Consider the following 22,711-nt stretch of genomic DNA (forward strand, 5'->3'; position numbering starts at 1 on the left):
AGGTAGCAGGGCACAGTGGTTCTGGGGAGCGGCAAGCCATGTGGTTGGCCCAAATGCAGGTTGGTCAGTGGTGTTTGGCAATAGAAGATGGGACGTGAAAGACAGGTAGGAGCCAATGAAGATTGAAATTGTTCTTCCTTCCAAAGTTAGCAGTTTTTTCCTAGAGAACGAATTTGCATATTAAGAGGACAACTCTGGTAGTACCAAAATAATATTTGGCTGCTTTGGCTTATTGTAGAAATTTTGAAAGGTACAAGTTAAAAAAAAATCTTGTCACCTAATGGTAACCACTTAGAGGCAAAGATAACAGGGAATTATTGTGCCCTAAAGAGAGACAGTGAGGATAACAGCTGGAGGACAGGTGAGGGCTGCTAGTTTATAGAGGTCCTAGAGGCAGGATGGATAGGACGCAGTAATCACCTGGGTCTGTGATAGAGGAATAGGGAGTCTTTGAGGATGATTTTTGATGTTTCTCACTTAGGCACCTGGGTAGAGAGGTTTTGTTCTGATAGTAGCTATAAACGTTTGGGGTAGGAGGTGGTGAAGATAAGTTCAATTTTATTCACGTTGGGTTTGAGGGTCCTGCAAGATGGTGACAGGGATATAAGTCTAGAAAGGAAGTTGGAAATGTAGATCTGTAACTTAGGGGTAATGTGAAAGCTAGAAATGAATGATTTGGAGTCAGCTACCACGTAGAATGCAAAGAGAGGAGGATGGAACCCTGAGAGGCCACTAAGACTTGAAAGCAAAAGCAAAGTAAGTGTTCCCAGGAAAGGAGACTAGGGAAAGTCAGAGTTGACAGGAGAACAAAGATAACGCAGCTTCTTGGAAGCCCGGGTCAAGGCCTTAAAGAGCCAGCCAAGAGGAATCAGCATTAGAGTGGGAGACAAGCTGAGGAACTCACAGCAGGCTGCCACTGAAGCCCCTGAGAGGAGCTTTTTGTGGAGAGTGGTAGAGACAGAGGCCAGATAACTAGTTCTGGGTTATGGAGCGACTGGGAGGTAAGTGGTGAAGTGTGGAGGCCACTCTTTCAAGAATCTTGACAGGAAAGAGAAGTAGAAAGAAAGATAATGTGGTAACTTGATGAAGAGATAATTGAGAGGATATCCTCTCTTTTTAAAAAAAAAGGTTGGTAATGATTTGAGGGGTTTTTCGTTTGTTTTTGTTTTTTTTTCGCTGATGAAGATTTACCCTGAGATAACATCTGTTGCCAGTCTTCCTCTTTATGCTTAAGGAAGATTCATCATGAGCTAACATCTGTGCCAGTCTTCCTCTATTTTGTATGTGGGTTGCTGCCACAGCATAGCCGCTGACGAGTAGTGTAGGTTCATGCCTGGAACCGAACCCAGGCCACTGAAGCGGAGTGCACCGAACTTCACCGCTAGGCCATAGGGCTGGCCCTGATTTGAGTATTTTTGTAGGTTTGGTAAAGGAGATTTAAGTATGAGAGAGACTGATGAAGCAAGGTAACAAGGTGATTAAAGCACAGGTGCAGGAGTCAAACAGATGTGGGTTCTGATTCTGGCTTTGCCATTCACTGATGGTTGGATTTGGGCCCCACTCTTTGGTTGACTCATTTATCACTGGGCCCATCATACCTACTGCACCTGTAATGAAGGTTAAATGAGGTAATAGCCGTGTAGTACGAGGCACTGGGCTGGTTTATAAGTAAGCATTTGGTCAGTTGTAGCTGCTGTTATTTTTGTTACTACTTGGGAGGGGATGGGTTGAAGATGGCAGGTATATGTAAGGACAGCTGTAGATTGAGCTGTCTGGAGGTGATTGGAAGGGGTTGGGAGGAGTTTTCAATTTTCACTGAGTTAGAATGGAATCAAGGATAAGGGGATTGGCAGGGGTATGATAAGGGAGTATGACAAGGATGATAAAGATGTGCTGTCAGAGGGGGGCGTAGTAACTAAAGATAAGAAAAAGGCTGTGGGACAGCACTAAGGGCTCAGCTGAAGCTGAAACTTTATCATGGTGCCAGCTGTGTGGCTGGGTGGCCGCGTGCAGCAGCACCTGGCAGCCTAGAGGGAGGGGTAGAGAAGACAAGAGGGCCAGTTTCATCCAGGGATGGGTGCAATTGACAGGGTGAGTGAGTAGTGCAGGAGGATGGGTCAGAGGGGGGTATTGGTGAGGGTGTCATTGAAGTGATGGCTGGCACGCTCCCTACTGAGTAATGTAGCAGGAACTCACTAGCCTAGAGAAAGCATGTGGTCAAGGGATTGGAAACCTTAACAGGTTTAAAGATCTTGCCTAGTGGAAGTAGTTATGTGTGCTGTGTAGAAGAACAAGAAATTGTGTTTAGGGAATTCTGTTTTGGGGGTTCAGATATTAAAAGTGGTAAAATTCTAGGTGCCGACAGGATCTGGGTAAGGACAGGTGTCGGAGGCCAGGGGGCTGGCAGGGGTTGGGTGATGGCTTTCCCAGTGGGAGTTTGACAAAGTGGGGTAGACCAAGATGTCTTTTGTCAGGGGTGGGTAGGCGCTTAAAGTCAAATTTTGTATTTCTCAGGAGGTTTTGGGGCGGTCTTGCTTGGAGGAAGAGAAGTGTGGAGTGGACTAACTTTTCAGAGGCCTTGATTAGGTTGAACGGTAAGTGGTGAGGAACATGGAAAAATGCAGGCCACATAGCCATGGGGCAGAGGGAGCGATTGTTGAGGTAAAAGATCAAACTTGAGGTGCAGCCTGAAGTTCTTTATAGGGATTGTCAAGAACAGAGGAATTTATAACAAAGGTCCTCTGAATTGTGGTCTGTTCTCTGCATGACTGTCCTGGGGCCCACCTAAGGGCTAAGTCCTGTATATATGAGGAGAGAATGGGCAGGTAGAGGAGAAATGATTCCTGTCTTTGGAGCTCCCAGGTTGATGGATAATTAAATTGACTTCCTAAGGTGATGTTCAACTCTAATATTCTCTGATTCTGAGGAGGTAGAAACAAGTTATAGAGAAATGGAAATGCAATGTGAGTAGGTGGGTTTGCTTTTTCTTTTTTTTAACCAAGTATGCCTTTTTGACTTGACCCATGTCAGTTACATATAGCTTGACCTCATTCTGATTAACAGGTGCATTGTATTTCACCATATAAAGAACCCCGAATTAAACCCTGTTGATGGCCATTGAGTTGTCTTCTGTCTTTCACCGTTGCCAAAATGCTGCGATTGATGGCCTTGTACATGAAATCCTACACATTCTCAGGACTATTTCAGTTTGTTTTTTCTCGCTTGAGATTTGTTTCCTTAATGCTGTGTTGTGGCATTGAACTCTGCTTAAAATCCATTCTCTATAGTCTGGAAATGTGATTTCTGGGGTGTGCTCTGTTTGTTTTGACACAAGCCTGTGGTAACAACATGGGTTTCACAGAGGCCGTTACACTGGGGTCCCACCTGTACTGTCTCTACTGGGTGTGCAAAACCTCATGAGTAAGCCTTTGATGATGGCGCTGGGAAATGGGGAAGCCTCGAGGTTGTACAGGGTTTTACATAAAAGCTGAAAGAGCTGTTGTGCCTTGGGCCTGGGGTGTAACTTTGTTCCTCCCTGGCTTCTCTCTGGTGCTCTTCAATCTTCCCTATAGAGAATCTGAGCCAGAAAGACATTGGTGAGGTCCCAAGCCCCTCCCCTTCCTTGATGCTGGGGATAGGACACTTGAACCCTCCCTAGATATGTCTCTGACTTGCAAAGCCGCCTTCTAAACTCACCGGGAAAGTCAGCGCAGCGCCCTTGCTCAGATCTCTGCAAACCAAAGGTTCCAGCCGCTGGTCTGCAGAGCTGCCCATTTCACAAACACCTCAAAGGAATGTGGGTTTGAATTGAGATCACCTTCTTGGCCAGTTTTGGCGCCAGGGAAAAAAGAGCCTCCTTTGGAAAAAGCTTTAGCTGGTTTTGTGGTTTTTTACTTGCAAGGCTGGTTAACTGTTGGGCTGAGCTTAGAGGTTGTACTCCCCATAGGAGGGCTCGAATCGGGAGAACTAGCCCTGCTCTCTTCTGTGCGTTTGTGGTTTTAACTGAACTACCCCCCAAAGTGCATCTTTCCCCTCTCTGACTGACTGGCCAGGGCCTGGCACAGAACTGGTGTTGGTTCCTGCCAGCAACTGTGACTGGACAGTGTGGTTACCTTTTATTTAAGGCCACCCACTCTCATTCTCTCCCTGCCCCCATCTGATGTGGGGCGAGAGAGAAAGGAACACTCTGTTTTAGTTTTGTGGTGCTGTCCCAGTAGCACATGATTTGGTACAAAAGAGTTAAGTGAAAAAGCTGGGGTGGAGGCAGAATAAGAGGCTGGAGTGTGAGTTGAAATTTGTGGTACCATTGGGTTTCCTTTCTTGGACTCTAGGGAAGGTACTTAGAGAATCAGTCTCTTTCTACACACACACACACACACACACACACACACAGTCTCTCTCTCTCTCTCTCTCTCTCTCTCTCTGTCTCTCTCTGTCTCTCTCTCTCTGTCTCTCTCTGTCTCTCTCTCTCTCTCTCTCTCTCTCACACACTCTCACACTCACTCCTTAGCTTTCTCTGACCTGGAACACTAGGAGGGTGAAGGGTAGGAGTTCCATATGGGCTATAGCTATGAACTTGTCTTTCTTGGTTATGAGTTCTTAATATGCGCTTAAATGTGCTTTAATAAATGCGTTTCACGATATTCACAACCCCCTGAAATTGTCTACAGAATTGTGCGTTCATATGTTTCTTGTGAGAGGGTCCACAGCTCTCATCAGATTCCCAGAGGGGTCTCTGATTCCCAAAAGAACAAAAACCTCTGCTTTGGGATTTGAGTCTTGGTCTAACAGTAAGAAAAGCAATGGTTGACATTTATTGGGCTCCAAACACACACTGGGCACGGCTAAGCACTTGACACACAATATTTCATTTGAGCCTCCAGACTTTGCGAGGAGAGTATTATGATGATCGTTCTCTTACTGATGACGAAGTGGAGGCACCGAGAATAGCACATTAGACCCAGAATGATGCAGTTTACTGGAGCTGGGACTTGAACACAGTCTGATTCTAGAACTCTTAGCTATTCCTTGGTAGGGCCTCCACGCCAAGCGAGATGGCTCCATAGTGACTCTGGGATGTAGCTGGCTTTAAAGTTCCTTTCCCTTCTTCACTTCCCTGCCTGATTCTAGTGTAGGCCTCTGCTGGCTGTGAATTGGCACTGTTACCCGCCTGGTTTCCACATCTGGAGGGGTGGGAGGGAGGAGGTTGTCTTTGGTAAGTCAGATCTATTGAGTTCTGAATCTTAGTTCTGTGACTTAGTTGTCCTCAGTGTAAGGCCTGGAACCAGGATCCTTGGCCCTTGGCACAGGGTTACTGTGCACGTAAAATAAGTTGATAATGTACCTGAAAGAACTTTGGGAGCCATGAATGCCGTGGGATTGTGTGTTAGGACAGTGACATCTGTGCTCTCCTGGGGAGAGTGGGTAGCCTCCGGCCTCAGAAGGACAGCACCCACCTGGTCCAAAGGGTATGAGACATGGGACTGTTTGTTTAAGCTGCCTGTGGTCAAAAGTACGTTCTGGAAAGAAGACATGGTGATGTAACTGGCTCTCTGTGTGTATTGAAAAATCCCTCTTTGCTCTTTCCTCATTTCAGGTTTGTCCTTTGAGTCAAGTCAAATATTTATCGAGTATTTCTGAGTACAAAAGTAGTGTATGAGAGAGTTGTGAGGGATACAGAAGTAGTGCCCCTTTCCTTATGGAGTGTGTGGTCTCGCTGAAGAGCAAGGACAACATGTGTGTATACGAAGGGAGATGTACGGTAAGTTCAAGTACAGCCCGCAGTCGGGTGCTGGCTGGCGGGTTTCAGGAGAGAGAGGGAACTCGGGGCTGGAAGAATGAAGGCAGGCAGATCAGGTTGAAGAATTTGGACAATTTGGGTGGGTGGAGGGGGTGATGGTGCTGGTTTGGGGACAAACACTGAACAGGCTAGAGGGTTTGGATCTGACAGTGTGATCTGGGGGGTTCTGGAGTTCCTGGGAGACTCACTAGCTCCTGGAAGATTGGTCTTTTAGTGGAGTGTTCAGGATGGATCAGAAAGAGGAGCTAGATGCCAGTCAAGTTCTTTGCACAGTCTCTGAGGATTTTGTTTCTGCAGCTCAAATGAAAATTAAATGTGTTATTGACAGTGATTTTTGAACAGGTGGGCAGGACTGGGCAGACCACATGTCTTGTTTTCCCTGTTGGACTTTCCACGTGGGGTTTGTATCAGGGTCGTGGGGAGATCACACGTTGTTACTTCTCTGTTTCTTTAGCCCCCGTCCCACACATGTAGCAAGCTCTTGACTATGCACTGCACATTCAAAGTGCTCAGTACATACTTATTTTTTATTTGATTCATGGGGTTGGGAAGTGCCAGTCTCTGTAATAAAGTCTAATTTTAGATAATAGTTTCTACTTCCTCAAGCACCAGTATTTTCACTTGCGTTGCTAATATCTTCCTCCTTTCTTTTCTGGGGTACCGTCTTGTATAAGTGCTAATTTTCAGTTTTTTGACCATAAGATAGTAGGTGGAAAGAGCCTGTATCATCCACAAATGGAGTACATAATAGATACTTAAGTGATTGAAAATAGGCTTCGTAAGTTAAAAAAAACCTGTTTAGATCTTTATACACAGCCCACGGTGCTCTTTCAGTAATCTTTTTCTGCTTCCCCTGTCAAGAGACCAGGGGGAGGATTGCGATTGGCCCAGTGTGGTGTCTGTTCTGGCCTTTGGTTCTTGCTAGCTCATGCCATACAGAGAACCATTGCCTTCACTTGTTCCAAAATTGAGTGGAACCATTTCTAGGGGAAGGAGTGTGGATAGGCAGTCTGGAGCAGGGTTGAGGAGCTTTTACTTTATACTTTATATAACAATAATATAAAACATTATATAATAATAATAAATACATAATAATAATTTAAAAAATCGAGTTATGGTACTCAATTTTAAGTACTAAATACAGTTGGAAAATAGAGTGGAATTAGAAGTCCCAGTTTGTTATTACTGTTCCACAAATATTTGCTAGCTTTATAACAGAATTTTCTCTGTTCTGTAGTCCACGCAGAATGACATCCTTAACTCTAGGTTGCAGGTACTCTGTACGTGTATCACCTCAGATGGCAAACCGGATTGTAGATTCTGCAAGGAGCATCCTCAACAAGTTTATACCTGATATCTATATTTACACAGACCACATGAAAGGAGTCAACTCTGGGAAGTAAGTGCCTGTGCAATTTTGGAGCCTAATTCTGCAGCTACCCTCACTTTTTTCATACTCCTGTTCTGATTGAAGTTAAAGTTGCCAGCTCTGAGGTTGGGCAGCCAGAGAAAGAAAGATTTCAGGATTAATTTCCTTCTAACTTAGTGCCGTTGTCACCAGTAACGCCTTTCGCACAGAAAGCATCATGAAGTGCCCAGTGTTGGGAAGTGAGGGGTCCAGTCCCTAGCCTAGGGGAATTAAAACCCAGCTGTTAATAAACAGTGCTTCAAGCTTTAAATCCCATCTGCACTCTGTTCCCACAAAAAATTAAAGTAAACAAGTTCTTCTACCCTGAGTAAATAACAGTTTAGGGGAAAAAAAACCTTTGTTTGTCTAAGTGCCAGTCAGCTTCTCTCTCCTTCAAGGGGAACAACAGACCTAGAGCCAAAGAGAGTTGTTATTGCATATTTGAATTTGGTTTAGTTAAAGCCTTTGCGGAAAACCTCACTTTAGAAAATAAAAAGTTAATGATGTTTCATGTAATTAAAATATCTGTTTTAGGTTTCGGTTCTGTATTTAGAAACCAGTAAGTTAGGGAAGCAATTAAAAACTAATTTTTTTTTAATGAAAACGTTAAACATACAGAAAAGTTGAAAGGATGGTACAGTGAACACCTGTATATTCCTACTAGCTGTAGTTAACAATGAATAGTTTGCCAAATTTGCTTTACTTGTTGAGTGGGTTTTCTTTGTGTGTTTTTGTTTTTGCTGAACCATTTCAATGTAAATGACAGTATCATTACACTTTAAATCCGAAGTTTTCAGGTTGTGTCTCCTAAAAATAAGAACATCAGAGACTGACTATTGTGGGTTAAGAAATCAATTTTTTCCTAAATAGTACCGCAGCTCATCCTTTTTTATAGCTCTTCCATCTGCGGTTTCTTTTAACTTCAGCAAAAGAAGGAAAGAGAGAATAAAGGAGGGGGTGAGTGTGTTATGGGATCTCTGACCTTTATGAGGTCCAAGGGAAAGAGGAAGGTGATTTCAGAAATACGGTGGTGGCTCAGAGTCCAAAGAAACAGAGGTGGAGGTGTCAGAGGTTAGAGTTGAGAAAGGATTTGTGTGCAAACCAGGCACTTTCCCTGAAAGTTGGAAAGGTCAGCTATGGTCCCAAACCTTTGGTGTATTGCTCAAATGTCACCAGTGTTTTCTTCATTCATACCATGGGAGTGATAATACCTGTATTCCCTAGGTTACCGTAAAGATTAAAAGATTACATATGTAAACCATATGCAATGCCTGGCACATAGTAGGTGCTACAGAAATGGTAGCTGCTAATGCCATTCTTTCCCTTCTCTTCCCTTGGCCAAAGGTTTGGAATTATGTGTCAGCTTTTCTCTGGGGAGAGGGGGTTATAGAAGGAGGGGAGGATGGGTAGCAGCAGCAGCTGTCTGAATGGCCTGATCTTGATAATGTCTCCTCTGCTGGCCTCTTGCTCTACCAAAGGATGGCCAGGAATGAAACAGAGCAGACCTGAAGGCCATGCTGCCCCCAGCTATAGCGTAGCTTTTCATAATGCCGTTGACTAAGCTGACCCTGGTGTGTGGTGTGGTCCCATACTTGCGAACGGTGAGTAGGAAGCTCACACATGGATCACGATGTGGGTGTGATGTAGACTCCTGGGTCATCAACTCCAAGTTCCACTTAAAAAATTACATGTAAAACCAATGATATTAAGTGTGTGTTTAGTTTTCTAAATCTCAATTTACAGATGACAAATGATGATCTTCTTTCTCTGTCATGAAATTATAAAGTCATAGGTGGGTAGTTTCCTCTTCTAATTTGGTCAGGTATCCACGTGAGTTAGGCTTATTGAAGTCCAGGAGAGAGAGTTTGTGTTGTGGCCAGGACCTGGAACCTTGGGGACCAGCAGTTCCTGGCGGCCTGGGTTGGCACTTCGAGCAGTGTGCACGTTTGTCCAGTGTGGTCCCATTTTGATTCTCACAGCAAAGACTTTTTTTAAAAAAATCTAGTCCTTTACCAATTGGAAAGTTTTGAAAGCTGTCATTTTCAAACTGTACTAATGCACATCTTCAGTGAGGTCACCTGGTGACTAGCTGCCTTGTCGGCATGCCTTGCAATAGGCCTGATAACACATACCCCAAATTGGGGGTAAAAATTGGAGTAATGTATACATAGAGCTTAATATGTTATTGTGTTCTTTGTTTTCTGTAAAACGAATGTAATATAATATTAAATGGAACAATCTTGATTAAATATAAAGTTCATTGTAATAATAAGTACACATACCTCAAAAAATTCACATGGATGGAAAATTTCGGGCGTTCTTGGGAAATGCCAGTTAAGTGGGTTAAAGCAGTGATGGTAGCTTATCTTCTGGTTCTCTTCCCCTCCATTCTCTGCTCTTCACTTTTGAATGCTACTGCTTCTGCTGCTGAGCTGGACGCCTCCTCCCTCCTCCTGGTCAAGTGACTCAAAGGCAATGTGAGATTGTGCTAAAATGTCCCATGATGATGGGCGGTGGCACAGTGTTAGATTGTTAAGGATGACTCAGAATGCCCTGGAACCTTTGTTCTCACTGTACTCCTTCCCTTGGCAGGTGTTATTAACCCTTGGCTATGTAGACAATCATATTTCTTTTTAAGAAATTTAAGGACTGATCAATATAGTTCTTCCATATAGTGAGCTCATATAGCACATTTGAGACGTCATTAATTTTACACGTAGTTTTTCTGAAACAGGTATCTTGGCTAGTTTTGTGCTGGATGCATAGAAAATGCTTCGTGAACACAAGTGTTGAATTGTGTCAAAGGAGGCAGTTCTGTATTGTGATTGGGTGTGGACTGTACTGCTGGGAAGGCTCCCGCACCTTTCCTGATGACATATTTACTTAAAAGGCACTTGGCAAAGTAGATTTGAGGTGTCAAATCTGGAAATTTTGTGGAAAGGTGCTTATTTTTATTGTTTATGGACTGATCTTGTTTTGTGTTCAAACTTGTTGTTACTAAACTCTGTGTGGTCAGGAGCTCTTGTGTTTACCACCATGTCCCCAGTTGCTGGCCTGTGGAAACTATTTTCCAAATGTTTGTTGGATGCTTTGAGTGGATGAATCAGCTGTGGTTCTGGACAAGAAGGGTGTTAGGTTCTGGCATTGGTGGTAGAAACACAATGGGAGAGAACATGGTGCCAGCTCATTGATTATATTAATTGAATTCTGAGTTAGAGATGTCTTTTGGGGACAGAAACATAAAGATGTGCCTTATTTAGGCCATTTCTGGCTTATGTGGTATTTTTCATTGCAGGGGATAAAAGCCTGACATTTCCCAAGAAGAGCTTTAATCCAGGCCACTTTTACCTTGTGGATTGGTTGTGAGTGAGGGCCGAGTGAGGGCTATGCTGGAGAAGTTGTGTAGGCTCTGGAGTCTGGAAGACCTGCATTTGAAACACATCTCAGTCACTTTCTAGCTGTGTGGACTTGGTACGGTTGCTTAATTTCTCCATTTCCTCATTTGTGAGATGGGGACGGTAATATCTACTCTGCAGGATTGCAGTGTCAAAGCCCCTAGCTCAGAAACTGGCAGAAAGTAGGTGCTCAGTATCTAGTAGCCCTTGTTAATGTCACGATATATGTCGATTGTTACAAACTCTCACCCTAGGATCTTGGACAGTGTAGGAAGGGAAGGGATGGGGAGGGCTCAAAGGAAGGAAGAGCAATGCAAACATCATCTCCCATCTCCTTTGGTTCTGCCATGTGTGCCCTCACTAAGTCTGGTATATTTCCAGTGTGAGCCAGTAGGAACTCTGATTAGGCTTGATGGAACCAGACATAATGCCATCAAAAAGATGTTTTTCTCTTTCATTTTGCTGGTGAATGTGAACCCCACTTCATTAACCCTATTCAGTGTCTGTGCCTTTGAATCCCCAGATCTCCAGGCTTTGGGTTGTCACTGGTTGCTGAGACCACCAATGGCACCTTCCTCAGTGCTGAACTGGCCTCCAACCCCCAGGGCCAAGGAACAGCGGTGCTTCCAGAGGACCTCGGTAGAAACTGTGCGAGGCTGCTGCTTGAAGAAATCTATAGGGTATGTCCTCAGCCTCTGCAGGTCTGGGAGAGCAGCCATCAGGAAGCAGTTCATTGTCTCTCATTCTTATTTCTTAGCAACTTTCTTCCTCTTCCAAGGGCTTAAGCCAAAGAGTTAACCTCTTCCTACCCATTACACAGTTTAGCATTAACTAGTTTTTAAAGGATTGGCTAAATTAGTCAGTGAGCAGAGATCCAGCCCCACTGGTTTGGGACGCAGGGCAGGTAACTTTTAATGGTGGGGAGAGGAAAGAACTGAAACAGAGTCAGGAGAGAAAAGATAAAAAAATGAAGCAGGTTAGGTGGTGACTGGCCGGTTGAAGGGCACACACCACCCTGAGCAAAGCGAGTACCGTCTCTCAGCTCCCCCAGTCATTGCCTAAGGGGAATCGGGGCTCATTGTTTGTAGAATTCTCAAGAGAAGCTGGAAATCTGCATTTGTATGTGACAGTTAATTCAGATAGAAAATAATGTCAACAGGCTAGATTTTGCAGTGTGCTCTAGAGCATAGAAGAATGTCTAGTGAAGGCAGGCCTGTGTCAGAGCATGGTAGGGCCTTGGAAAGATGAGAACACAGGACAAAGAAAGGGTGACACCTCACTGATTGCCATGTTGCTTCTGCAGCTCTGCTGGTGGGACACAGCTCAGACCTACCTGGACCAACTTGTCCTCTCAGATGCCACTGTTTTTTCTCTGTCGAACCACACGAGGAATATGCACATATACATACACACACTTTTACTCTGTTTCCCAAAGATAGTTGAGGTGATCTAAAATAAGCAAAGAAGAAATTGGGAGAGAAGGGAAGATGATGGCAGGAAGAATAAGATGAAGCTACTTGAAAATATATTCTCTAAGATCTCATATACTTGGTTAGAGGAGAGTCACAAATCTGGTTCCAAGATTTCTGTTAGTCTGCACTGTCTTTTTCCTTGGTTCCATTCAGGAAGGTGAAACCTTTCCCTTGATATGCAGAATCAAGGACAGGCTCTGAGTAATGGCTATTTCTCTGCTGTGTATGCTGGGTCCCACATTCTTGAACTGAGCGCTAACAAGAGCTGTCCTCTGGGGGATTGGATGGTATATGTTATTTGTAAATTGTCTTTCTTCAGCTGAAGAGCTGAAGAGCCTTTCATCTCTGTATTTATCTCTGTATGTATTCTTGATTATTAGTCATCTTGGTGTTTCTTTCCTGAAGTCTCCAAGGAAGTGTTGCTCTTTTTAAAGTGCAAAAATCATATCTGAGCCCAGTGAAATAAAAACAGTAAGGCAGGTACAGTGGTGATTTTGTTTTTCCTTTAATTCTTCCTTTTGCCACTGTAACTTATTAATCACTGTGGTGGGGTGATGCCTGGGTCATGGGTATTGATCCCTGCACAGGCCTCACTAAAGACAACAGCTCATAGCCACAGTCTGCTCCCCTGATCCAAGTCGGCGTTCTTTAAAATACCTCATGGGTCGCAAGGTAGAACAAGTAAGAATGAACTGTTTGAGAGTTAATTAAAATTTCCAGGTCTTAAATGGCTTTATTTAGTGTCCATCTAATTAAAATGGAAGACAAAGGACCTATAATTGTGTCTTCTGTAGAGTGACTCCATCCCCTTATTGACCATTCAGCTAGGAAATAGTGGAGGAAGGAAATATCCTATCAAATGAAATTCTCCTGAAGGAGGGAAGTATCTTCTCCTACTTCTTGTGCAGTCAAGGTCTGGCCTCAGCTTTTTTGATGCTAAATCAGCCCAATGTTTGATGCTTAACTTAGTGATTTTTGAAAGATAGTAACTAAAAGTTGGGGGTAAATGATCAAGAGGTTGCCCTGCCAGTTAGTTAGTTCAGGAAGTTTATCATCTAGACATTTGTGAGCAAAGAATGTGCGTGTGACGCGTGTGTCCAATACGTGCATCCCTGAGCCCCTGCTGACGTGTGCAGGTTTCCTTTCCTTGGTGCTGTGGTGGCTGGCAGGCCCTCTCTCTGACCGTGGGGACACTTCCATCTCTTTCCAGTGGGCCTGGGGGAATTGGAAGCATCACATTACAGAACAGCCCAGTGGGAGACTATAGTGGGCAGCTGGACTGCAGGTTTTATATCCCCATAAATAGTAGATTATAAGCCTCATAGTGAAAGCACAGCTCACCAGTCCACAAGAAAAAAAACATGCAGTCTAGATTCAGTTATTATTTTTTGTTTAACTCTAGTTGAATTCTACTTTAAACCATTTCATTGTGCCTGGATCAAGGTTTTTTTTTTTTAATCATTAAGAGAACTTCCTTTGTCTGGGTCTATGATCTTTAATTGTTAAAAGGATAAAAATACTTCATTTTCGTACGAACAATTCTCTATGGGTCTGTGATATGACATGGTCTAGATGAGTAATAAAAAACTATCCCCTTTGAAAGTGCCATTTATTTATTTATTTGTTTTTGTGAGGAAGATTAGCCCTGAGCTAACATCCGATGCCATTCCTCCTCTTTTTTGCTGAGGAAGATTGGCCTTGGGCTAACATCCGTGCCCCTCTTCCTCTACTTGATATGGGATGCCACCACAGCATGGCTTGACAGGGGTGCATCGGCGTACGCCCAGGATCCGAACCTGCGAACCCCAGGCCACCAAAGTGGAGCACGCGCACTTAACTGCTATGCCACAGGGCCGGCCCCTGAAAGTGCCGTTTATTTTTTGCCAAAGTTTTAAGCCTCTGATCTAATCCCTTTTGTCTCATTTCTGTCTCATCAGTTACCAGGCCCTCTTGATTCTGTCCCAGGCTTTCTGGAACTGCCATTTCCTATCCATGTTTTTTGCTGCCTGCCTCTACTACCCTCCTCCTTTCTACACCCTATCACTCCCCCAGACCTGGATTATGTGTACTGGCTCTCCCCACTTGTGGAGGGGAACTCCTTTCCAAGTCCTCTCCAACATCCTTTTCAATCTAAATCTCCCCCTAAAACACTGATCTGATCTTTTCACTCCTGTGCTTAGAGGGCTTCACCAGCTTCTTACTTTCCCAAGATAAAGTCAAAACCCTTGAGCCAGTTAGCAAAGCTTTACCGTAACCTGCCTGCTCCACCTTCCCCCTGCTGTTGTGCATTCTTCTCCACAGACAGCATGCAGCACTTTCAGGTTGGCCTCCTGGCTGCTTCTCACTGGCTCTGGGTCATATTTTCCCCATTATTCTGCTCTTCCTCCCTCTCCAACTCCCCTCATGCCTCCAGGGCCAGCTCAAGTCCCCACCTCTCCAAAGCTCCCGCTGGTGCCAGGTGAGTGACATCCTCTGCCTTGGCAGTCCCAGTGTCCCCAGCCCTCAGCTGCTGCAGCTTTAGTTTCACCTTGAATTGTTTCTGCTTCCTGCTCATATCTCATCTTTGCAGTGAGATTGAAGCCATTCAGCACAAAGATTGCATCCTCTGCTGTGGGGGTGGCCACACTCCCTCCATGGTGTCCAGTACACAGACACTAGCATATTTATTGCACTAAGATGTTGGTCCATGATAAAAATCAATTGAGAATGGTGGGATAGCAACATGGTGATATGGGGCAGAGACTGAAGAGAACAGTTTAATTTTAGACAGTCTTAGGAAAAGGAGCAGATTTGTTAAAACAATTAGTTTTGTTGGTTCTCATAGTCTCTATGGGTCAAGTGTTCCTTTTTAGATGGAAATATATATGCTGTAATTCTTTTTGTCCTAGAATTTGCTAAGTGGGATAAATATTGTCCATTATAACTCAGGTAGTTTAGGAAGAACAGTTGATTTTCATAAAGGCTGGGAGTAGAATAAACCCCTTTATTTTCCTACTCCATTGTCAGGGCAGCTGAATGAAGTCTGACAACCAGAGAATGAGTGTCTGCGCCTGAGAATTGATTTATTCCCTACTCTACATGCATTAAAAAAGGCGAGAAGTGCACTCACATAAACAACAGTGGGTGGCCACCTATTCTGTTCAAAATCTGGGAGAGTCTAGTCTTGGACAGTGATGTGCCATGGTCAGAAACTGAGTTTCTTGTTGTGATGTGTGCAAAATATGTAGAAATTCAAGGTCATCCTGCTTTCACTGTGTACAATGCAGGTTTAAATTGTTTTAAGTAAAGTTAAAGTAAAGAAAGAATGATCAGAAATAAAGACATTTTTAAGGCACAAAAGGAAACAGCAGTAATGCACACATCTAGTAGAAGCAAAGCGGCTGAGATGGTTGAGAAATTCAAAAATGAGAGAAGAAAGTCCACCCAAGCAATTGTACTTCAGGAGAAAGTTTTTGAAAAGAATTCTGTTCTGCTTATTGATTTGGAAGAAAAGGAAGGAAAAGTGGGGAAAAACAGTAATAAGAATGGAGGGCTCTGAGCTCAACAGTTCTCCAGTTTTAAGGCACGCAGAGGAGGAGAAACCAATGTAACGTGGCAGGCAGTCTCTGGATGTATTTGAATAAGTGTTATAGGTAAGACCCTTGACATGTAAACGTCCTTTCATGTCAGATCTACTGTAGTGCTCTGTGACAGATTAAATAAATAGAAGCGTCACTCACTAGAAGCGTCACTCACTTAACCCTTGGTAATGAACTATACATTTCTTAGAACCGATTTTGCTTTTTTGCTTGTATGTCCTGCTGCTGCTTTAATTATGAAAGGATAGTTTCATTTTTCACTAGATACATCTCAGTAAACTTGAATGTCTGTTCATTCTGATAGTCTCAGCTATTACAATTGCTTTGGTTAACTGTTAGTTTAACCCCCTAAAGTTAGTTGATATAAGGATTACTCTTAAAAGATCTGTATTCTGTTTTATTATTGTTTGAACTTTGCAGTCTGCTCTTCTGTGGTTCTGATATTCTGAGTATCTTTGTCTGTTCTTTCCTCTGTTTTGTTGGTTTTCCATTTTCTGGTTGGTACAACAATTAATCTTTAAAGTGTTTGTGTTTACAGGGTGGATGTGTGGACTCGACCAACCAAAGCCTGGCTCTGTTGCTCATGACCCTTGGACAGCAGGACGTTTCCAAAGTCCTGTTAGGACCGCTCTCTCCCTACACGTGAGTTGTTTTCTTTCAGCCTCATTATGCTTTCCCCTTAATCTTCCAATTGCACGAAATGACAAAGGTGTTATATACTGCGCATAGCCTGTCATTGTGAACACCTGCTTATATCTATGCTTAAATGAGCTGGAGGTTGTCACTGTCAGCCTGGTGTTTTACAAGGATTTTGCCTTTGTTTCTTTCCTGTAGTTTCATCATTCCCCTGTCATTAAAGTTATGTGATATGTATTGGATAGTTCTTTTGTCTGTGCTTTAGATTTTGTTTTCATTTTGGAGGTAAACTTCTGTTCTATTATAGCTTGGATTTTGTTGTTAGTTTTTTAAATTCCTCTTTTCCCTAGCTGTGGCATAAAGGACTTTTTGTCCAAGGTGGTAGGGTATGAGCTGGCTGGAAAGATGAAGAAAGAGGCAAAGTTCACAGTGATGCCACTGGACTAGTAGGCAGATGTAGAGGTGAGTTTGAGGCCGTGGGATACTATCAGAAGTTGACTGCTGAGGTATTAAAGCAGGTACTACTCTCCAAAAAGGGCAGATCCTCAGAAGACTTGAATTCTAAACAGCACAGTGAAAGGAGCATTTCCCACTGACAGTAAATGAGGTTGCTGTAAACAGCCTGTTTGAGCACTGACATCTCTGTGTGTGCACATGTGCTTTTATACCTGAGATCATTATATGGCCATCTGTGGGTGGGGAGCAAGGTTGGGTGGGCCTTGTGTGGGAGGAAATATTCAGGTAGATATGAGACTGAACTGTCCTTTTTCGGTTATCATGGTACCGATGCTGTATATCTGAAAGGTACAGTACTGTGATAACTGAAGAATGGTGGTGCCATCACATTGAGAAAGGGGCAAGCACTGCCAAGGGGCGATGTACCATTGGACCATGGTTTGGGGGCTGTGGAGACCAGCAACTTGAAAGAGATTCTTTTGGAGGCTTTTTTTTTTTTTTGAGTTGGTGGTAGGAGGTTTTTTTGGAACAAGGAAATGAAAGAGAATACATTCTGTTAGCAGTGGGGGAAGACTGATAAACGGGAAACTGGTGAGGACCACGTTATCTCCTGATAACTTGTGTAAAGTATTTCACAGGACAGGAAACCTGAAATTGAGTAATCCTAAATGGCATGCTAACATCAGGAATCAACATTGCTAAAATAGACTTTGTAGTTAAGGCATTTGGAGAAGAGGTGAGGGCTGAGAGTACAGAACCCTACGTGCAGAGATTCTCTTCCTCTAGGGTTTTCTTGAAAGAGCTGATGGCTCTGTGACCACCACAGTTCCCTTCAGCTTTTTAGCTGGTCTCATTGCTGCTGCTTTCCCAGCCTCTGCTTCAGGGCAGCAGAAGGCCTGACTGCTCACACGGCATGAGGCGGTGTCTAGAAATGTGTGTGGTCGTGGGGCATGGGGTTTGGCAGAACATTATGTGAAAAATGGAATGTATATTTTTATTTTTCCTTGACACTTTTTTTTTTTTTTTTTTTGCTTTTGGAGATTTTTTTCAGTTTGTTTGGCTACAGGGCCTTTATAATCTTTTCAAGTCAGCAGCCCCTGTGGAGTTGGTCAAGATGTGACTGGACATTTTTAAAAGTTCCTGTGTCCTCCTCGACACACCCCTTCACCAAACATTAATTGCAGTGTCTTGTCTTCCAGAAACCTTGCCTAAAATTGCTACAGCTCCTGGGAAAACAAAATGGTCTGCTCTGAATGGAGTTTTACAGGAGTAGGACAAGTTGCAAAATTATGTTTTGAGACTTGGGAGTGGGGTTTGCAGGACTTGCCTCCTCTGGATTACCTGCCTTCCAGGGTGTCATGCAAGAGGGGCTGCCATGGGGTAGGAGCGGGCAGCCTACCTTCTTTTTGGTAAGCTAGCACAAGGTGGGGGATCAGGGAGTTTATTTTTGAAAGCTGTATCTATTTAAGACCCTTTTTGCCGTTTATCCTTGTGGAAGTCTGCAGCGGCCCAAAGTACTGAAGGGCAAAAGTGGGAGAAAATATGCATCCTTTAGAGACCTGACAAGCAAAGTTAACAGCGTATTTATGTGTATAGTTAAGGGTAAAAAAGGGACAGAATCTGTAGTCAGGACAATCATAGTGGGGGGAACAGTTTATCCTAGTTGGATTCAAGAGCTTTGGAGACCAAACTATCACACTTCTTTTTTTGTGCAAAGTCATAAAAATCTCTTTTCTGAAACCTCAAATTTCTAACAAAAGCCATAAGCAAGACCCTCCCTGGTTTAAAGAAATTTATTTCTTCTGGCAGTTTGCACGTTCTCATCTGTATAAATAGCTTTTTAAATGTCTGTTTACAGAGCACTGGGATTAAGGAGGATGTTTTTTCTTGCAGTGTTGCTTTCAGACCGTTTCTGGAAAATCAGAGTCGCTATGATCTTCCCTTTTCCTCTTCCCTCTGTCTTACTTCAGGAGATTGTTGTTGATAGTTTTCTGTGCTACTTGAGAAAGTAAATCTATATGTGTGAAATTCTTAGGAAAAGCCAGAGACATTTTTTTTCGGTAGAATAAAATAGTATTGGATATCATGCTGGTATGTGGAGAACCTATGTCTGTTAAATTTGGTTGAGTTTTAGGTGGCTACATTTGGTGACAGTGGTTCCACGTTCCCCTCGAAAAGCTTGACTTTACAGTTTAGAGGAGGATTTATACTTTATTTAAAAGTAGGATTAACAGCAAGAAAAATATATATTAATGAGCATCTTAATTAGCACTTTCAGACATTGTTTATGATTGGAGACTGCGGTTACCAGCGCTCTTTCTACATTCCGCCAGTGCACAAGCGTTGGAGTCCATCCTATCTGGATTTCAGTTCTGGCTCTACCCCGGAGCACCGGGAGACCGTGGACAAGGTATTTAGTGTCTCTGAGCTCCAGCTCATCTGTAGAGAAGGTGAATGGTCCTGAACTCACGAGTTTGTAGAGATGGAGTGAGACTTAAATGAGGTGTCAGGTACTTAGCGCTCTCAGCAGCACAGTGTGCCTGACAGAGCTCACTCAGTGCTGAACGCCGAGGTGCCACCTGGACATCCCCTCAGTCTGGGAAGTCCAGTCTCCCATTAAGGTCACTTTGAACACCAGGAGGCCTAGTAAACTTGCTTTGGGCAATCTCAGACCTGAAGTCAGCTGCAAATTGTCTGCTCAGCTATCTCTAAATCTATAAATTTTAAATTTATGACTAACTTCCTGCAGTCATGTTACTAAACTATCCACACACATCTTATTTACTGTTCCCAAGAATTCTGTAAGGTAGGTATTTATTTAGTTTTTACTGTTGGCCAAATGTTGTTTTAAGCACTTCACAAACATGAACTCATTTGGTTTTCCTAGTAACCCTATGAGGGTGATAAAGGCAGGTACTCTTACACACTCTATTTTATTGGTGAGAGGATTGAGGCAAGGTCAAGTCACGTGCCCAGAGTCACACAGTCAGCAAGTGGGATGCAGACCCAGACAATCTCGTCTAGAGTCCATGCTTCCCTGACCCACTGCTCTTATGTAAGAGCTGGGATTCCATCCATCTTGTTGGACTCCAGGCACCTCCCTGCCTGAGGCAGGATGCCATGCTACATCTTTTCAGAGAGTCCTCATTTCAAATTCTGCTGTAAAATGATCTCCTTCTATCTTTAGTTGGAAGTCTAAAATAAACCATGCCACTTTGTTTTTTCCTAACTTTAATAAATGACCTCTTTCCACTACTTGTGAAGTGCTGGGGAGTGAGAGCCCAGTGTCCTTGTTCAACACTGACTGGCCAGGGGTTCTTGGCTCACGCAGGCTGAAACACCGCAGTGTGAGGATCAAATGAGATAATGCACCGGCAAACTGGGAACTGCTGGCTGAGCCTGCTGCACTTGGTTCAGTTGCTGAACTGCTCTCCGTGAGCTAGCGCAGTACCACTCCACCTCACATTTGGGAAGTGCTTTACGTGCTACAAAGCCCTGTCACCTTTATTATGCTGTTTGAACCCAAAACATTTTGGTGTATGGTAAAAGCAAGTGATATAGCCTTACTTTTCAGATGAAAAAGCTGACCTCTGCTCCAAAAATGAAGTCATTAAATTCAGTTATAAAGACAGCAGGAAACGAGAGCGAGGCTGGGGGAGACGTGGGTCTCAGGCAGGTTCGGCCAGGAACTCACTATGAAAATTCATTCTTGGAACACGAGGTCAGCTGGGCTTTGGGAAAGCCACTATTCGACAGAAAAAGCACCGACCACCGTGGTTTTAAAAAGCTGCCGTGTAATGACTACCGGGGGTCCTGTCAAACAGATTGTCTTCCCACTCTCAGCTCTTTCCCCTCAACTTCCAGAGCAACTCCTTAGACCTGAGAAGTAGGTAACCCCAGTATCCAGGTGGCTTGGTGGAGCAGGAAGAATGATCCTCTGTCTTGGTTGTGTCTGTGAAGCTGCCAGAGAGAGCTCACCCGTGATTGCCCTCACCCTTCTGTATCAGGCTTCAGAAGGGCGACCTGGTGAGAGGGGCCGTATTCAAGGGGCAGGCCAGGCAACCTGGCAAGTCCCAGGCAGTTGGGCATCAATGGGCAGATGACTCTGAGGCCCCATTAGCCTTCACCTGTTGGCTAACAGTGGTGGTGGGAACAATATTTCCTTTGAAAATACACAGGAAAAGTTATCTCTGTGCCCCAGAATTCTCTCAAACCTGCTTGCCAGATGGACTGGAGGCTTTCATAGAAAAATAGGTGATGGTTTTTGTTTTCCTGAAAAGTAAATAAATAAATGGCTTTGTCCTAAAAAAAGAAAAGAAAAGAAGCTCATTACAGATAGAGTTCTTTAAGTTGACTTCAAATCCTTCACCCCGGAGTTGTGTAGAATCTCAATTGCCTAAAATGGTTAGTCTGAAAAGCTGCCAGTTACACTGTGCAGGTGGTCATCCGTTGAGGAGCAGAGTTGCTCTCCGTGTGCCATGGATCTCTCTTTTGCCTGGCTGTGTGGCCGTGGGGCTATGTCTAGGAAGTGTGGATCTACAATATGGTGTTTGGAAGAGAAGGAAAGGGACGTTCTGCACTGGGGAGGTGGGGCCTCGTAGGGCCTGTGTGCGGCTGTGGCTGCAGAGCTGTGGAGAATGATGTAGTTCAGCTCCAGATGTGACTTTGTGCAGCTGCATATAGATGTGGGGTGAGTTTATTCTCCATTTTCTTAAGGAGACTGTTAGGATTTAATGTCACCTGTGGTTATTTCTTAGCTTCCGAGCATGTTTGCTTTTTGATATCCCAGCTACAGAAGATATAGGGAGAATGGGGCCGAAGGTGGGAGAACATTCTCAAACATCCCTTAATCCAGTCCCTTACACAGTCTTCCTCAGACAGACCGCGGGGCTGGCAGAACATTATGTAAAAAGTGGAACCGACTTTGCTTTTTCTAACTATTCCAAAGGCCACAAATCCCCAAAGCTGCAAATATGTAGGCCTGCACACTCAGGCCTGTGTTCCTCCTATCCTTCTCCAAGAGATCAGAAGCAAGCCGAGGCCTTGTAGGAATTCTGCCAGCTGGGGAAGGTGTCTGGTTTTTCTAGCACAGTTGAGTGATTCAGAGTGAGGTAGGCTGGGGAGGTTCTGGGAGCAGTGCGTGCCCCAGGCCTGTATTAGAGCTCAGGCAGCACCGAGAGAAAACAGACTGTTTTCTCCTTAGGATGCAGACGAGTGGTTGAGATGGCTGGCTTTTTCTGTGTTGCTGCCAGCTGGAAGCTTTGCCCACAGATGTGGACTGTTTATTTATGGGTTTGACGTGTTTGTTTTCTTTTTTTCCTAGGACAGGGTGGGGGAGGTTGTGAAGCTGGGGCAGAGAGCAAAAAACTGAAAATTTCGATTGGTTATTAAGACAGGAAAGCTAGCAGGGAAGAACTAACTTTCCTTCATTGCTAGGAATGTTGAAGTCATTTCTCAAAATTAGCCCTAACTCCTAAATTCTATTCGGTGCCTCATTATTGAGTGCCTTACACAGTGCCTAGCAGGTGTAATAGGTTTCAGCGGTAGATAAGGTCTTTGCCCTTGAGGTGCTTAAATAATTTACCAAGGGAGGGAGGGGACAATTGTGCGACAACTGTGTGTAAACGTTTAATTAGATACCATAAGTAGAGCCAAGAATGCTGTGGAAACCCAGAGGGATTGTTGGCTAGGGAAAGCTTCTTAGAAGAGTTGGCAAATGCGATAATATTTTAAAGATGGAGATGAAGTAGCACAATCCCAGGTGGAAGAGAGACCAAAGAAGTGAGGAATTTTTCTGTGAGCATGCAGCACTCACCAGCACTCCTACTCTCCAGGGCAGTCACTATTTCATCTCTTAGCCCATGACATGCTGGTCATGTCAGCCAGATAGGGTGAGGAATTGTTCAGGCCCCCTTTTCTCCTTTTTGCCTTTTCTCTCCTTTGACTAGATTAACTAAGACAGAGGG

At 43.9% G+C, this 22,711-nt stretch overlaps 1 protein-coding gene across 2 annotated transcripts in view; it reads left to right on the forward strand.

Annotated features, from left to right (window-relative positions):
* Positions 1 to 22,711, forward strand: part of RCL1 (RNA terminal phosphate cyclase like 1) — a 56,631-nt gene that overhangs the window by 30,095 nt on the left and 3,825 nt on the right. Inside the window, exons 6-8 of one of the 2 annotated variants that reach the window (XR_009223448.1) lie at positions 7,074 to 7,199; positions 11,104 to 11,283; positions 16,192 to 16,295. Coding sequence is in view for 1 of the 2 variants with exons in the window: in XM_058565749.1 (XP_058421732.1) it covers positions 7,074 to 7,199; positions 11,127 to 11,283; positions 16,192 to 16,295 (387 nt within the window). In the remaining variant the exon portion in view is untranslated. The remainder of the gene's footprint in view (positions 1 to 7,073; positions 7,200 to 11,103; positions 11,284 to 16,191; positions 16,296 to 22,711) is intronic. The other variant, XM_058565749.1, reaches the window with a different exon arrangement.

The sequence above is a fragment of the Diceros bicornis genome, chromosome 22, assembly GCF_020826845.1.
Source record: "Diceros bicornis minor isolate mBicDic1 chromosome 22, mDicBic1.mat.cur, whole genome shotgun sequence".
Lineage (NCBI taxonomy): Eukaryota > Metazoa > Chordata > Mammalia > Perissodactyla > Rhinocerotidae > Diceros > Diceros bicornis.